The following is a 17970-nucleotide window of genomic DNA, read 5'->3' as shown; positions in this document are numbered from 1 at the left end:
GCATCCGGATTTGTTGTAATGATAGCATTTTTTTAATGTCCTTGGGTCTCAAGAGTGACTTGCTAGAACAAGGTGACTCCCTCAATTGGGTAACTCTTGACAAGCTGTTCCCACGCAAATGGGTGCGAGCACCTAGAAGCTTGTCTGGCCGAACTGGCACCGCCTCTAAGCATCATGTGTCCATGACGATGGTGACTCACGTTTACTCCTTGCTTTGACCGTGGTTAATGATGACGGATATACCCATGTTCTGCGCTCTCTCCTGTGCACACTGTGGATTGCCACGCCCAAAGTTTGTTTGTCTTCGACCAATTCTGCCACTCCTTGTAGGGCTTGGTCGCAGCATCCATGATTCCAAACCATATCACGATCGATAGATCTGCGTGAATTGAAGCTATTCTAGCATCCACGATCTCCCGATCTATTGTAAGAGCGCGAGCTCCTTTGGAGAGAGAGAGAGAGAGAAAGAGAGAGAGAGGAGCTCGATGGGCTTGCTCATAAGCTGATCATTAGCTCGGCTTATACTTCGCAGGTGCTCATGTCAATGTCAAGCGTGGATGAATTCGATGATCAGGACGAGGAGGAGCTCCTGCAGCAAGCGCTCGAAGAGCAGGCGCAACGCGATTTGGAGTACAGAAGGCCTCCGAATTATCCACCTCCCGTCATCTCTCCAGCTGCAGCAGGCCCCCCATCACGCCAACCTCCAGCCGCGCCTCCTAGACGGCCTCCTCCTAGACCCCAACCTGTGGAGGATGACGAAGAATCGGATGTAGAACTTCTCAGTTTGTCCTCAGAGGATGAAGACTCTCATTCGAGAAGGAGACCGTCCGGTCCTAGTATTAATGACACTAAGAAAGCACCGATTGTGGACGACCTGGAGTGGGATGAAGAAGACGATGAGCCTGATAGCTGGAAGAGAGTTGATGAAACTGAGGTGAAGTTTAGTTCGAAAGCTTTCATTTGGATTATAATTACAAATTGTTTTTGAAAAAAATGGCTTTCGGGCGGCATCCTTATTCTCCTTTCACTAAAACCTCAGCTTTGGAATGGCATTGAATGAAATCCAGTCCCAGTTTTACCGAATAATCTGGGCACGAAGATTAACGCAACCATCCCCTGACTCTAGGAGGAAATGTTGTCCGTATCACGCGCTTCGCGATTTACTCCGATCACGCTATATTCGAGGATCATTACAAAAGTGTGCAATTGTATGTCGGAACTGCCAATGCTCCAAAACTAGGGAACCAGTCTTAAAATGCGCTGCTTCCCCAAACAAGAGGATAAGTAGCTCTTTTAAAAGTCCTCATAATAATTTGTTCGTCTTTGCATTACCTCACCTCATTAATTGTTTGCCCGTTCTGGAGAAGACTCGTCAGTCGCTTTACCTTTAATCCCTGGGTTGGCTTTTTCGTGTCTGCTTTATTTCATGTGTTTTGAAGACTCAGTAGCCTATATATTTGTTGCGTGATATCTATCGCAGCCCAGGCTGACTTATGAAGGGTGCACTTGCACACTCAAGCCGGGTCCCCCTTTGTGAAAGGAGCCAATTTCTTGTGGCCCTTTTAGGTTCAGGTTGGGTTCCACCTGCGCCCCAATTTCATGATTTCTTGTCCATCCTGAGCCCGCATTTACTGACTTGGAGCTGCTTCTGAATTCAGGGCACTCTTGCAGCCAAAGAGCAGTGTTATTTGGAGCCATTTGTTACCTGCCACGAGGCATTTCAGATAGCCGCAGGAGGTCTGTGTGGACAGCAGGTACAGTCAAAATAGCAACAGCCACATGGCAGGTGGGCCCAGCCAGCTAGTGTCAGGTCTGCAGGGGTCATCCCCTGCTATTCAGCTGACTACGTGCAAGGTCAGCAGGGCCTTGTAGCCCTCGTTCCATCGGCCAAAAGCAGCTAGCAGCACTCGAACCAGCACTGAGCAGCCATGCAATTAGGCAGCAGTTGTCTTGCGGGCGCATGCTGCCATGATCCTGCTGCTGTAGTAGGCCCTACGAGTGTCCTTAAACATCCTTCTCATATTGGGCATTGATCTCTAGGGACCCTTTAGACTGATGCCTCTGTACCCTTCCCCATGCCAGTAGCCAACTGTGCGAGGAACTGTGTGAGGGATTTTTACCCTCGCCTGGGCACTACTTTGAACCAAAGTCGTCTCTCGCTAACACATAGGATAGCATGAATATGTTCCGGGAACACATCTAGGATGCTGGCATCGGAGTTTTGTCATCTGAGTATGTAAGAGAAGTCTTCTGTGTGGCGGTCTCAAATATGAAACAAATGCTTCTGACACTGCTTGGTTCTCGTCCTCAGGAAACAGCATCATTAATTTTTCTCGGTTGTAGGATCGCGGGATTCAATGCCTGTGGGCTGTTTAGCCTTGCCCAGTTCTTACATCATGTGAAGCATATGGTCACACACATGCGGCTGTCCTCTCATACTGTTTCAAGAAAAAAAGGAATTTTGTCATGATGTGACAAGAGATACTTGCTTGACCAACAACTAATTAAAATTTATCTTACAAGCATGAGGAAAGGACTTACTTTCTTCAGCTTTAGAGATTGAAACTTGTCAAGACTCAAGATATCTTATTGGACGAGCTGATTGATTTAGTTGTGAGTGGTAGCTTTGAATAATTAATCATGCAGAGCATACTTTTAATTTGTAACTAACTTATAGACGTAAAGTCATAGTCAGAGCTGAGAGGATTAGATCTTCAGTACCACTAGCTTGGAGTCTTACGAAGTATAGGCTTGTGTACGACTGAAATGATCAAAGAGGAGACATCATTACAAAGTTAGAATTCGACAATACCAGCAGAGAGTATTCAGGGAATTGAATACTTATTTGATCATCTAAAGGTGGTGAATTGTCGAGTGTACGAATGTATTACGGTGACATTTCTTGGTGATCTGTGATGCCAAGGCTTACTTCTAGTAAGGACTTTCTGGTGTTCGTCTTTTTGTGATGGGATGCCACGAATTGCGCATTCTAAATTCTGCCCTAGATAGAGACCTGAGATTGGAAAGATGAGTTTTACCAACCTGTGCTATCGACTATATTCATACAGCAGCTTTTGTTCATTTTCAAGAACATGTGAAGATGCTAGGAAAATCCATGGAAAGGATTATTTGATTGGTGATTTGAAATAGTTCTATGCAGCAGTAGAAGAATTGGGTTTTGAATCCTTTTCTTGTCTTATTAATTTGCGAACAAGCTGGTGGATGAGGAGAAAGGGCAAAATTGAGTTACGGAGGGAAAGAGAAGAAATAGGGAGAGGGATCCCTGCAGCCACCACATGAGTAGGGGTGGATGCTCCTTCCTGTCAGGAGCTTTGTGATGCGTCTGAAGCTTTGCAATGGCATGAAGAGCTAGGCTCTTTCTGGGTCTCCAGGTAATGGGTCAAAGGGGGTCCTAAGTGTTAGAAAACAGAGACGGAGGCTGCTTTCTGTAGCGAACATCCCTGTATATAGAAACATAGCCCATTAATCATATAAAGCAAAAATGAAATCATGTTGCTTTCTGTTGTGCACAGAGTGTATGTAGAGATAGATACAGACACTGTCCTGCATCATTTTACCTTTCTCACACGTCCATTTGTTTTGCATCTCCTCTTGCTATTTCTTCATTTCATCTTGCATTTGCGCTCGGAGGTTTGAGAGCTCATCTTCTCTAGTCTCTCTCAGCGTCTTGCATAGGCCTTCAATTTCTGTGTCTTGCATCTTACATATTTCCTTGAGTATTGATATGCAAGCCTTGGCGCTTGGTTCTTCTATTTTCTCCGCCTTCGTCCAGATGAGGCTATACTTCCGGTCCTTCTCTCCTCTTGTTTTCTGGTCGGGTGAGCTCTCCTTTGTCCCCATAGTGGCAGCCTTTCTTGGTCCTTTCTTGGGTGATCTGCTAATCTTCTTTCAGGTACAGGTTCGGTGCAGATTGCGAGGGCTTAGGAGGTGGTAAGCGGGCCTTGAGGTATTGAGGGGGCTGGCCACCAAGGTCAGCCTTGATGCCTAGCAGCTCAAGGCTGCTTCACAAGCAGCGCACAGCTGCTTCAGGGCCCCTTATGGCGAGGCTGAGCAGCCCGTGGGGCTGCCTTGAAGCTTCGGGGCTAACACAGCTGCCCCTTGTACCCCGGCAGCAGGCATCAGTCCTGCGACAGAGGAGAGGATCTTGAAGAATGCACAGTAGAAAAAATCAGCAAGACATGTGATATAGATTGCTCCAATGACGGGTAAAAAAGTGTGCTCAGTGTACTGCCATCTAGCTGTGCATAGATGTGGATCCCTGGCACCTGCAGAGCTGTCTTCTACCTCCTCCTGGCACCTTTAACAATTCTGTCAGCGTGTGTGCTCCAAGGGATCTTCATTGGGCTGCTTGGATGCTGCACTTTCTGATCTCCTTGCTGCTCTACAAAGCAGGAGGGCCTCTCTGCTGCTCTGGATGCAGCCTCAAATATGACACACAAGCTGACCTGATCTCTGATCTTCTGCTTCTCTGGATGTAGAACAAACTCAAGGCACAGAATGATATCGAAGGGCCTCCAATGGCGCCCTTTTTTGCCATGCTGGTCTTGCCAAGGGTTTATTCGACTAGTCTACAGACTGGGCCGACCCAGTCTGTAACAGCTGACCAGTCCGTCATGTGGCAGATCCTTGCTGGCCCAACCACCCTGTCCTTTTGACCTTACTGCAGACAGTAGTCTACTGTTCTGTATAGCCATGTGGCAGGCGCCCCTGCTTCTATAGGCCTAAGCCTTGCTACAGACTGCCACCTGGCAGAGCTTCCTGCCAACCTGTTACAGGCCTACAAGTTCCCAATCTGTGGCTCCTGCTGCTCCGCATGGTGCTGCACATGCTGCAGCTGCTCCAGCCATGTGCCTATGCTGCAGACCAGTCATTGGCCTCTGAATGCCAAATGGCCCAGTACTTCCCTGTCTTGCATCCATACAGCAGAGCCGTACAGGTCCACTGCCTTCTGCAGGGCCTGTTACAGCAGCCTGTACACTGCCTACATGGCAGGTTCCATGTACACTCAGATCTGCCCATGTGGCAGCCTTTGGATCTGCCCACATGGCCTCTCTTTTGTCCCAGTCTTGCTGCTGGTTCACCTCCCCCCACTTCCTCCTCATTTGGGGCTCACCGGTGGGGAGGTGACTCCTGACCCACTATGGGCCAACAACCACTAGTCAAAGCAAAATTTCCGACAGCTTCCATAGAGAAGCTCTCAGGAACAAGTTGGAGACGTCCTTGACCTTTGGTCTTTAAATCTGCACCTCCTATTCCTCCAAGTCCAGCTCCACAAGACTTTCCCCCTCTGTCGACTGGGAAGGCTTTTACCCTCCATTTTCTCAATGTCTGAGAAACACAAGGCAAACACTTCACCCAAAACAAACTCCTGGAGTCTAAATTTATGCATATAGAATATACATACCATTGAGCCACCCCTATGGTTGGTTGCTTTGAAAACAAGCCAGGCACCACCCGGAGGCACCCACAACATTCACGTGTAACTCTATACTGCCATCTTTAGTGTTCTTTATCTCTTCTGGTTCTGATCCTAGAAGTCCCTTCAAAGACACCTCCTTCATGCAAGTGATGTCAGCCTTGTTCTAAGAGCAACAGTCTAAGCAAATAATGCTTTCCTCGATCTTCACAAAGGCTTTTTGTCCCTCTGGCTCATCAGACTATCTCTCAATGTTAGACATGAATACGATTCGTTCCACCTAGATCTGCATACCTGATCTCAGCAATATTTGGAAGAAAATCTCTCTTCTTTTCATCACCATGTGCCACTGGTTTTATTTGGGGCTCTTGCCTCAAATATGTGGTCTGCAGGATTTGACAGGTTCAGTTACTTTTCCACTCGGATCTTAGTGAGAAATTTGGGGCTTTTACCTCAAATCAAGGTTTTGTAGATTTGGCAGCTTGGGTTGGGTTTTTGCAAGCAGATTCAGTGAGATTGGCAGACATTTGCAGGACATTGCACATTTTGTAGCCAGATCCAGTGGCATTTGGGCATTCGCATGTGTTTGCCGTCTGTTGCAGTGTTTGGGGTATTTTGCAAGCACGTGCAACTTTGTGATATTCTGCTTCAGTGTCACGTGTGGATTTTTGTTTCAGCCTGAGGCTCATCTTTGAAGATGGCTCAGAATTAGAACGAGAATCCGGGGAGAGGTTTTTGGGGTCAGCCCAGGAGGATAAATCGGATGGCACCGATTATTCTGTGTGGAGTTTCATGATGAAGAATCTGTTAGTTGCAAAGAGTCTAAGGGGCTATGCCACAGTTGATGAGGCCTGCCGAGCAAATGCAGTTATTGTTTCTGCTATGCCTCAGCAAGGAGGTAATGCACGTGATAGGCGGCAAGCTCCAGTAAGGCCAGGTACATCTATTCAGGATTAGAGGAGATGGGTTGTCAGGGATGCCCAGGCTATCTCTCTTATTGCCTTGTCTGTTAAGAGGTTCATTATACCTCGCATCCATTCTTCTAGGACTTCCAAGCAAGCTCGGGATACTTTGGAAAATATGTATCAGCCATTCCCTCCTTTCGGAAGATTTAATGTCAAAATTGTTTAAAATCAGGGGCTAGAAACATTCTTTGAATCAGGGTTTCTAGAAGATTTAATGTCAAAATCGTTTAAAATTAGGGTTTCTATAAGGGGCTAGAAACATTCTTTGAATTTCAGAATAGAGACTTGTAGTCTCAATATATGCTCAAACCGGTTCCTGATTGAGCTTGCAAAAGATCCACAACTTGCATGAGTGTTAAAGAACTTGCACTTATGCGTGTTTTTGGGGTTGGCTCAAATGAAACTCAAGAAATCTTTTACATGTTACAGCTGGTGAGGATGGTGAGAGAGATGCGAGAAGCAAGGTCTGTAGCTGCTCCAAATTTGAAAAGGGCTCCTACGTACAAACGCAAGACAAGTGTCGTTGCAGACACTTTTCCTCGAGGTGATGACTTCATCGATCCCTTGGGACTGGGGTAAGTATGTCAATCTCATATAAGGTTGTAGTCCAACTATATAGCTTGATAACAACTGTGTGTAGTGCCTTCCTTTGCCTTATCAGGTTTGTTAATACCGTCAAAGAAAATGAAAATGAGGCATAGCTGCGATTTGAATAACTTTGTGTTTTTTTGCTTTATTTCCATCTCTGAGCTTGAAGTTGTAGGCGTTGCTTTATACCATTCCATGGTCTGACGGCTTGTAGTTCTATAACAGTGCTATAGACATCAGAAGTTTAACTCTGGTGACAGACAACTCTGTCTCTTCACAATCATCTCTTCAGATCTCCACCTCAACAAAGGATGATGGTGCTGATTCAGGTCAAGCACGCGATCCTACCTACAGAGGTAATTATATTTGGATAGCTTCGTCATCCTCTCCATAACAAAAGACATGTCTTTAAATACCAGTTGTCACGATGCAATGTTGTGGTCGCTTCTGCACTAAAGTAATACCTATGGATAATAATTATCATTGATGTTTCTCCTGTGATTTAATAGGATTGAATTGGAATTCAAAATGATGTAGCAACTTTGCTGTGCATAATGGGGGGTGAATTATCAGAATGGATGGATATGAAGGTTTTGATTCTGAAGTAAATGTTATTCCAAACTAAAAGTAGTTTGTAAGAATCTCTTCTAAGCTCGAGCTGCATCATGAGACAAATTTTTAATGTTCTGTGCTCTAGTGAATTGGATTATGGAATTGAGTTAAGAAACGATCAAATACAACCTCATACAGTAAATGACTGTATTGAACACATTCCACCGATTGGTGATCACTCTTTTTGATTGCCACTGCCAAGCATATTTCTTCTTTTGGAAATTAATATTATCTTTTGATTATTTTTTCTTTTTGAAGCCAAGGAAAAAAGTTCCACATTCTGAAATTCTTTACAATTTTTAAATTTAAAAGAGTGTTTCATAGCAATTATGCCAAGTTGGATAATTTAGCTCTGTAAAATATATTCGTTTCCCATGCAGCTTATCGTGTGAGTGAGTTTTTGAAAAAAGTTCAACATTCTTAAACTTCCTTACAATTTTAAATTTTAAAACAGTGTTTCATAGCAATTATGCCAAGTTGCATAATTCAGCTCTCAGTAAAAATATTTTGGTCTCATGTAGCTTATCATGTGTTTGAGCTGGAGATTTGATGAAAATCACAAGTATTAAGAACAATCATAATTTTTGTTTCTAGGGTTCAGATTGTGCACATAGCTTGTGGATTTTGAATATGCAATGCAGGGGGCTGAATATTCGAGATGCAAACACCTCCACTCAATCCCACTACTGAGAACCAAATCTCCAGGCCTCTCGACACACAATTCTGTGAATGCTTGCCAATGAGAACATGTGCTCTTGAAGCATTAGATGGTGTAATATCAATTTGCTGTGCTTGTTTCTTTCAGATCATGGAGACTATGCACATTCCAACTGACTATCATCCCAACTCATAGGGTTAACCAGGGGCTGTGATGAACAAGGCCTTCTAAGATCCCAATGTGTGTGTGACAATCTCAGAATGGCTGGACTTTGTGGCAGGCTTGGTGGAGAGTAGTCCAAGTCATTGCCATGGTGGTGAGTGGAAAATTTGGCTCTGATCCCACATTGTAGGCCCAAGCCATCAAGGTCAAAGAAGTCATGCCTAACTTTTGAGAGATCTAGTCTAGTGAACTCCTCTCCCTGGCTTCTCTGGAGTCTCGGACCTGAGCTTAACTTGTGTGAAAGAGAGTTGAAAAGCGCCTCTATGCTTATACGTGCTCAAAGAGCCCATCACTGCTTACCAAACCATTGCTCTAGTATATTCATCAATTGATCTTTATCTCCTGATCAAATATTGTTAGGGTCCACTGTTTTGTTCCAGAGGTTGCGAAGTTGAAAGCACAAAAGGGATGGGATGTGCTTCTTATCGGCCCAATAGTGCTACTCTTCCAGGGTGAAAGGATACATGTCTAGGGTGAAAGGATAAGCCTTGAGAATCTCCAAATCATTCCACGGTCCCAACCGCTTGAGCTGTACCAGGACTGGTAGATTGGGCAAGCTTGGGGCCATTGTTGCACAAAGAAGAGGATGTCATTAGGATTGGGGTCCGAGTGGAGCTGAGGCAGAGGGGCCCCTAGCTGGGGGTTTGGGTGAAGTGCTGGTAAGGGGCCGGCCAGTGGCTGTTGGGGGGAACTAGGATGGAGACTACATGAGAGTGGGAAGATTAGCTGGACGAGGGTGAGCAGGCTGAACCTCGGAGGGACCAAAGTTGATGGGTATGAGCTGCAGGGGAGGGGGGATAAACTAACAACTTATGACAATTCAGGTTATTGGATGCAACACTTTACAAGTAGGTTGTGGGGAAGCTCATTCAGGTTAGAAATGTATTTTTGACTCTTTGTAGGAAACAATACATAAGTGTGAAGGACCATTTAGGCTTTTACGTTTTAAATAAGAGTGAGAGTGAGAGTGAGAGTGAGAGTGAGAGTGAGAGTGAGAGTGAGAGTGAGAGTGAGGGTGAGGGTGAGGGTGAGAGAGAGAGAGAGAGAGAGAGAGAGAGAGAGAGAGCGATCTTCCAGTTTTTTGGAAGATTTTGTTTCTTGACTTGCTTGTTTATTTTTGCTTAGTCACCTGCTTCCTTTCTTCTTTATTTCTTGTTTTCTTTCTCTTCTGTTTATTTGACGTATTTTAGTAAGCACTGGGTTTGCCCAAGAGACTCTGCAGGTCTTTAGAAACCCAGTATAGCTGCTTATGCTTGGGCACTGATGACGACATAAGTGTTGCTTTGCTTGCTAAGTATGTCTTCCTTTTGTTTTTCTTAAAAGTTTTTGTTTACCTCTTTTTTCTTCTCTTTCATATTCTCTTTTATTTTCTCTTTTATTTTTTGTGTAGATTTTTGATCTTTAGAACAACAAAAAATCTAAATTTGTATGATTGGACTTATTCTAGTCTTACAAAGGTATATAAGCTCATTCAATAACTACTAGGCCTGGCATCTCTTGTGCAATCCCTAAGGTGAGCTAGCAAGGTCAAGAGAGACGTATTAGAGCCAAGAACGTTTGATGTTTCTTAGGATACTGTGAATTCGGGTATGGTAAAGAGCAGATGTGAAGACGTGGAGTTGCATGGATTTAGATTGGCCATGATCAGTAGACGAGAGGATCTCTACTAGAAGCTACATGTTTTCCCTTGGATTAAGCACGACAACGTGGAGCAGCAAAAGCCGATAGACAATTCCTTGGTTGTATATTGGAGCAAGGTTTTCAAGCCACAAGGTAGAGGTTTAGAGAAATGGGGGTGCTACAGAGGTATAGTACATCGGTGTTTTGTGTCAATGGAACCTGTACATGCCTAGTTAAAAATCCCACATGAATGCCACAGTGCTTCCATTTAAGGGAGGAAAAAACAATTGTGATGGAGGTGGATCTCATTTTTCCCACCATAAATGAGCAAGTAGCCGATATCTTCACAAAGCCTTGGGGAGGGAAGAAGTATTAATGGTGTAGGGATATGTGTGGACTGTAGGATATCAAAAACTAAGCATCAAGGAAGAATTCTAGAAGTTAACCTTGGTTTTTGGTATTTTTGATGCCATTTATGGATCAATCAGTGCTTCTTTTAAAATTTTGTTTTTGTACTTTTGTCATTACAACCCATTTTGGTTTATGAGGTGAATGAAGGGTTAAACCCTCATTGTTGTAGCTGTGTTGCAAACATTAGTTTACTTTGTTAACTACGACCAAGACTTGTGTAAGTTGTAACCATGTTCAGGGTTCTGTAGCTCATTGTCTAGGGGTCAGATCTAAAGTTTGACATTACTTAGGGTAAGGTATCTAGATCCTCTAGCATATGGTGGAGTAGAAATTTTGTGCACCATTGGATGGTTACCATGTGTTGTCCTATGATTGAATTGGGGGCTAGGTTTAGGGTTTTGGCTCATTGGTCATAATCTTTGGAACAACAAAAATCTGAGTTTGTACGATTGGATATATTCTAGTGTTACAAAGGTATATTTTCCTATCACCTTAGCGGGCATGCAAATTCTTTGAATTTTGGTCCAAGTGCTGATCAATTGTTCAACTATATTACCAAAAAATTTGAATTTGTACAATTGGGTACATTCTAGTCTTACAAAGGCATATTTTAGATGCTCATTTGGGAGAGACTAAAATGAAATCGTTTAGACTTCACAAGCGGTTGTAGCTTGAATGAAGAGATTTTGGACTACTTTTTGATTAGCCTTCTCCTTTAGTGCTAGCCATCGTCATGGCTGAGTCTGCCCTTCACCTCTGGAGTGCCGACAGAAACTCAGTAGGAAGACTTTGTATAAATGGATGCTCACGTATGTGTGGGTGTGTGGATCTGTATGTGTGAAATCATATTTTCATACTATGGTCTACACTCACTGTTGGGCGCTGATGACGTCAGTGGGGATGTTATAGTAGCTAGTCCCTGCTATGCGTGATGGAGTTTATGGTTTTCAATCTTATGAGTGACTATCATGAGATTGAAACTGCACTATGTTGTGTTTTTAGAGGATGAGTTTGGGAATTTTCATGGATTCATCTAGGTATATATTTTTCTATCACCATAGCGGACATGCAAATTCTTTGAATTTTCGTCCAAGTGGTGATCGGCTATTCAACTATATTGAAATATCTTACTGTTGGAAAGGTCACCTCCCCATCTGTAAGCCCCCAAATGAGGAGAGCATGGGGGAGGGAGACCTAGGGCAAGGTATGCCCAGAGAAAGGGGACAGCCACTGTACGGAGCAGTACGGGCTGCTGCAGGGCAGTGTACGGAAGGTGTGCAAGGTGCGCCAGGGTCCAGACAAGGGCTGAACAGAGGCGGAACAGTAGCAGCATGGAGTCGCACTGTTGCAGCAGGTATTGGGCAGGTCTATGGCCTGCAAGCAGGGCTGGCAGGTGGCGGGGTAAGCAGTCCTAAGGGGCTGGGCCCTGCATGGAACAAAGGACCAGCAAATGGCCCTAAATAGGGCTGGATAGGCAGCCAACCAGCCAACCAACTGGTCGGTTGGTTAGGGCTGCTACAGACCAGCCAGTTGGCCCAATTAGGGCTGGCTGGTCGGTTGGTTCAAGGGGGCCTTGAGCCCTATAAAAGGAGAGGCACTTGCCTCATTTCATCATCCAGCAGCCAGCAGTTCCAGGGCAGAAAGGAGCAGCAGGAAGCCTACTCTATGGACCTATTTACAGGAGGTGAGAGAGTGCAACAAGTGCTGCAGACTTAGCCAGGAAGGGGCTGGACCTTGGCTGTCTTCTAGGGCAGCAAGGTGTTGAGAATCGAGATCATCATACCTTCTGGAGCAGCCATTCACAAGTAGGTTGGAGCAGTGGAACAGGGACCTGTGTGCTGCAGACAAAGCTTGGCAGGGGCTGCCCACCTAGGCTGATTCACAGGCAGTAAGGTGGAGAAGAACACACCGGACAGAAAGTCTATAGACGCTTGACAAGGAGAACGCGGGCTCGAGTCTAGAGATAGCCAGCAGATAGGAGAAGTACCTTGTGGTAAGATCAGAGGACCACACCATTGGTGGGACTCTGGATCTCTCTCTTTTGTATTGTGTCCATAGTTTTGGACGGAAATATATTATTTTGGTGGTTTCTCTATCTGGCTAGTTCATTGTCTATTGATGAGTCTGCACATCTATTTTATGCACATAAGTTAAGAAGTTTGTGATTGCACATACCGGGCATTACTATCAGTCTTCCGCTGTGCGTACCCTCTGTTGGGTAATTTCTAACATGGTATCAGAGCCCAAGTAGGAGGCTCACAGATGCGGGAGCCTGAAGGCAGGGACCTTGCTGAAGGACGACCTTGATTCAGAAGCTCTTGGGAATCGACTTCCACGACTGGAGGATTGTGCCCTTGCGAGAAGGAGGGTGACTCAGTTTTAGTCAGGTGCGTTTAAAGTTCGCGGTCCAGGTTATCTGGAGATGTACTTTTGTTGCAGACCTTGCCAAAGGAAGGACAGGTTGAAACAAACCCTTAGAGCATGGTGCCTGGAAGACTCTAGGTTGTTCACTCATTATGAGGGGGACAGTTGGAAGATCGTAGAGGCTGGATTGCTCAAGTTTAAAGGCGGGAACGTGACTGAAGGAGGTGGTGCCAGGAGGTGCTACCAAAGATGGACCTGTGTACCAGGGTGGTGTACGGAAGCGGAACCAGACCTGGTGGAGCGGGACCCACTGGATGAAAAGCCAGGAAAATATTTTGACACCGAAATGTTCCAGAGGACTAACCAGGGAGTTACTGGAGCATCGTCATCGATGTGTTGGCATTGGGCCGAGATGTGTCGGTGAGAGGGGGTGTTGGAAAGGTCACCTCCCCATCTGTGAGCCCCCAAATGAGGAGAGCATGGGGGAGGGAGACCTAGGGCAAGGTATGCCCAGAGAAAGGGGGCAGCCACTATACGGAGCAGTACGGGCTGCTGCAGGGCAGTGTACGGAAGGTGTGCAAGGTGCGCCAGGGTCCAGACAAGGGCTGAACAGAGGCGGAACAGTAGCAGCATGGAGTCGCACTTTTGCAGCAGGTATTGGGCAGGTCTATGGCCTGCAAGCAGGGCTGGCAGGTGGCGGGGTAAGCAGTCCTAAGGGGCTGGGCCCTGCATGGAACAAAGGACCAGCAAATGGCCCTAAATAGGGCTGGATAGGCAGCCAACCAGCCAACCAACTGGTCGGTTGGTTAGGGCTGCTACAGACCAGCCAGTCGGCCCAATTAGGGCTGGCTGGTCGGTTGGTTCAAGGGGGCCTTGAGCCCTATAAAAGGAGAGGCACTTGCCTCATTTCATCATTCAGCAGCCAGCAGTTCCAGGGCAGAAAGGAGCAGCAGGAATCCTACTCTATGGGCCTATCTACAGGAGGTGAGAGGGGGCAACAAGTGCTGCAGACTTAGCCAGGAAGGGGCTGGACCTTGGATGTCTTCTAGGGCAGCAAGGTGCTGAGATCATCATACCTTCTGGAGCAGCCATTCACAAGTAGGTTGGAGCAGTGGAACAGGGACCTGTGTGCTGCAGACAAAGCTTGGTAGGGGCTGCCCACCTAGGCTGATTCACAGGCAGTAAGGTGGAGAAGGACACACTGGACAGAAAGTCTACAGACGCTCGTCAAGGAGCACGCGGGCTCGAGTCTAGAGATAGCCAGCAGATAGGAGAAGTACCTTGTGGTAAGATCAGAGGACCACACCATTGGTGGGACTCTGGATCTCTCTTTTGTATTGTGTCCATAGTTTTGGACGGAAATATATTATTTTGGTGGTTTCTCTATCTGGCTGGTTCATTGTCTATTGATGAGTCTATACATCTATTTTATGCACATAAGTTAAGAAGTTTGTGATTCCACATCCCACACTACAGTGTGTGAGCTCCTGGGCATTACTATCAGTCTTCCGTTGTGCGTACCCTCTGTTGGGTAATTTCTAACACTTACACGGTTGTAGAAGCCCCAACAGCTAAACTTTAGAAAATAAAAAATCTGAATTTGTACGATTGGATGTCCAAGTGGTGATCAGTTGTTCAATGATATCGAAAGATCTTACACGGGTGTAGAAGCCTCAACAGCTAAACTTTGGAATGACAAAAATTTGAATTTGTACAATTGGATATATTCTAGTCATGCAATTTCTTTGAATTATTATCCAAGTGGTGATGAGTTGTTCATCTATATCGAACTATATTACATGAGTGCGAAAGCCCCAACAAGTAAACTTTAGAACAACAAAAATCTGAATTTGTACGATTGGATATATTCTAGTCTTACAAAGGTGTATTTTTCTATGCAAATTCTTTGAATTTTCGTCCAGTAGTGATCAGCTATTCAACTATATCTTACACAGGTGCAGAAGCCCCAACAGTGAGGAGCTTCTATATGATGTTTCCTCTTTCTCGTCTTCGTTTTAGAACAACGAAAAACTGAATTTGTATGATTGGATATATTCTAGTCTTACAAAGGAATATTTTTCTATCACCTTAGCGGACATGCAAATTCTTTGAAATTTTGTCCAAGTGGTGATCAATTGTTCAATTATAATGAAATATCTTACGTGGGTGCAGAAGCCTCAACAACTAGACTTTAGAACAAAAACCTTAATTTGTACGATTGGATATATTCTAGTCTTACAAAGGTGTACTCACCTTAGCGGACAAGCATATTCTTTGAATTTTTGTTCAAGCGGTGATCAACTGTTCACGATTGGATATATTCTAGTCTTACAAAGGTATATTTTTCTATCACCTTAGTGGACATACAAATTGTTTGAATTTTTGTCCAAGTGGTGATCCGCTGTTCAACTATATCAAAATATTTTACAGGGGTGCAAAAGCCCCAACAACTAAACTTTAGAACAACAAAAATCTGAAATGTATGATTGGATCTTACAGGTACATATCATTGACTCAATGTAAGTTTGCTGAAGTTTACTCTCACTCTCTCTCATTCCTCACATGGCAAGGTTTGGAAGGTGATAATGTTGCTCCTAAATATTGTGTCAAATTCCCAACATATTGCTCAACTTACACTTTTCCTTGATGTATTTTGAGCAATGTTTGAAAGTTGGCCATGTCTCTTTTGACTCTTTGGATGAACCTGACATCTATGATTTGATGATCTAGAAAGTTCACCCCCAAGCTTAGAGGTCATGAGAGGTGCATAGCTTGACATAGTTTAGTAGATACCTACTCCACACATCGCAAGCATCCTCTCTATGAAGGAGACATCAAACATCTTATGTTCTAGACCTTCTTTGAGTTAATGTGTTCATGTCTTGGTTCCTCATATTTAATTGTATTGTCTTCTTGTAATTTATGCATTTTCTTTTGGAAAAGATAATAATTTGGGGCATATTCTCTTCTGATGAACAATAATTTCTTCTTCAGAGAAAATCATGTATCACTCTGAGAAATTCGACCCTAAGCTTTTCTTAAGTCGTATCCACCAGAACACTAGTCATGGGGAACTTGAGGCTGGCGAGCAATCATTGAAGATGGATCTGCAAAGTCGAAAGCAACAATTGAAACAACTTGTCAAAGAAAATTTTGATTGCTTTGTTTCTTGCAAAAATACCATTGATGGTGCGTACGTTGTTTTCCTACTTTTAATTTTGAGTTTGCCTTTGTGATGTTGCTGGAAATAAGATGCTGATTGTTCTCCTTTGTGCAGATATACACTCAAAATTGCAACAAATTGAAGCAGATACTGAAGGTGCTGGAACTGTTCACTTGAGTAGTTCTATATATGAAGTTGATAAAGTTGCAAATCGAGCTTTTGGGCCACTCTTTGAACGACAGGTACATGGTAAATTTGCAGTCCAAATATCTTTAAACATACATGGTAGGTTATGCTGTTGTTCATAAACAAGTTTTCAGTATGTCATGTGGCGGTGTAGATAGCACAGAGATGAGGGCGTTTTAATAGATATGCGTCCTTGGAAGAAGAAAGTCAAAATTTTGTGCCTTTCAAGAAAAGCTCCCTTAGAAAAGTGGTAGAAAGGACAGAAATGGGTGCAAATCCACCCCCTCTCTGAAAGACAAGATTCCTCTATCCGAAATCTTTGGCAAAAGTGCCCCAGCTTCTCACAGTAGAAGCACTTCTTGGAATCATCTGACTTTTCTTTTTTGGAGTCTCCATCAGACTATGGCTTACCCTTGAAGGGTTCGACCTTCACTCTCCCCTTCATGAGAAAGGCTTTGTAGCTAGATCCCTCGAACTTCATCTCGCGAGCTTCTTCTTTCAAGAGAGGGGCACTAATCCTTCAAAAGTGACCGGTACCAACCATTGCCCTGCAATCACAGTTGTTATGGAATCCTTGTAGCTTCTTAGGAGCATGCCAAGCAAGAGCATAGCAATCTGGGTCGAATCAGTCTGTTTGACCAATTGCAAAGAGTTGATCTCTTACCACCTTCATCTTGGTGATGTTCTCCTGAACTGAGTCCTCATCCATGTGCATGTTGTTGTAGAGCCATGTCTTGAGGTCGACAATCCTCGTAGCGGTTTGATCTCGTAGATGTGTTTGAGGATGGTCCATACTGGAAAAATGTATGCAATTCTCTCCAATGCACAAGAGTAAACCAAATCCACAAACTGTAAAAAGTAGAGCAGAAAAGGAGCTTCCTAAATATACTCAGTTTAGGTCACCACGAAAGTGGCTGAACTGCTTCAGGGTGAAGCTACAAACATCCAGCAGGGTGTAGGGCAAAATACAGTCAAGGACTTGTTTGCTGTACAGTTGCAGACCAGCCTACATAACCTGCCTATAGATGCACTGCCTTGATGCCCTCCTCATATGGAAAAATGTATGCAATTCTCTCCAATGCACAAGAGTAAACCAAATCCACAAACTGTAAAAAGTAGAGCAGAAAAGGAGCTTCCTAAATATACTCAGTTTAGGTCACCACGAAAGTGGCTGGGTGAAGCTACAAACATCCAGCAGGGTGTAGGGCAAAATACAGTCAAGGACTTGTTTGCTGTACAGTTGCAGACCAGCCTACATAACCTGCCTATAGATGCACTGCCTTGATGCCCTCCTCATATGGAGGCTCACAGGTGGGTCATTGAACTTTCTCTATTATCTATCTAACAACATCAGCCTCTCTCAATAGGCTTCTCCAAAGTTCATGGACAGTTGGTAATATGGACTTGAAGCAATAACTCAACCACTTTGAGACATTACTTAGAGAACTCTTACAAGCCAACGAATCTAGGTTTCTTAGGGTTTTTATGAAACTTCCAAGCTACAAAAAGAAAGGAAGACTTGGGTTGCCAAGAAACCCCAAAAACTTATAAAAGTTTTGATGTTATTAATCAAATCGTATAACTTTTGATGTTTCAAAATCAAATCCTTTTGAGGTATAGAACAACTAGCATATGACTTTGCTTCAGAGTAAACTTCTCCTAGTTGAGATTGCAAATATAACATTTTGTAGGTGAAGATGAAATTATTTGAGAATCACCAAATTTATTCAAGGATATCGAGAGC

At 44.2% G+C, this 17970-nt stretch overlaps 1 protein-coding gene across 1 annotated transcript in view; it reads left to right on the top strand.

The window, feature by feature from the left end:
* The first annotated feature begins 261 nt into the window (after positions 1 to 261).
* LOC147903233 (exocyst complex component SEC5C-like) overlaps positions 262 to 17970 on the top strand; it is a 115462-nt gene continuing 97753 nt past the window's right edge. Inside the window, exons 1-6 of the mRNA XM_087373001.1 lie at positions 262 to 426; positions 533 to 934; positions 6832 to 6977; positions 7216 to 7346; positions 15872 to 16066; positions 16155 to 16282. Coding sequence (XP_087229127.1) covers positions 539 to 934; positions 6832 to 6977; positions 7216 to 7346; positions 15872 to 16066; positions 16155 to 16282 — 996 coding nt within the window. The 5' untranslated portion in view covers positions 262 to 426; positions 533 to 538. The remainder of the gene's footprint in view (positions 427 to 532; positions 935 to 6831; positions 6978 to 7215; positions 7347 to 15871; positions 16067 to 16154; positions 16283 to 17970) is intronic.

Source organism: Dipteris shenzhenensis, chromosome 3, assembly GCF_047967505.1.
Source record: "Dipteris shenzhenensis isolate YYH24624 ecotype China chromosome 3, Dip_SZ_1.0, whole genome shotgun sequence".
Taxonomy (NCBI): Eukaryota; Viridiplantae; Streptophyta; class Polypodiopsida; order Gleicheniales; family Dipteridaceae; genus Dipteris; species Dipteris shenzhenensis.
The sequence above is the reverse complement of the archived record's forward strand: the minus strand, read 5'-3'. Positions and strand labels throughout refer to the sequence as shown.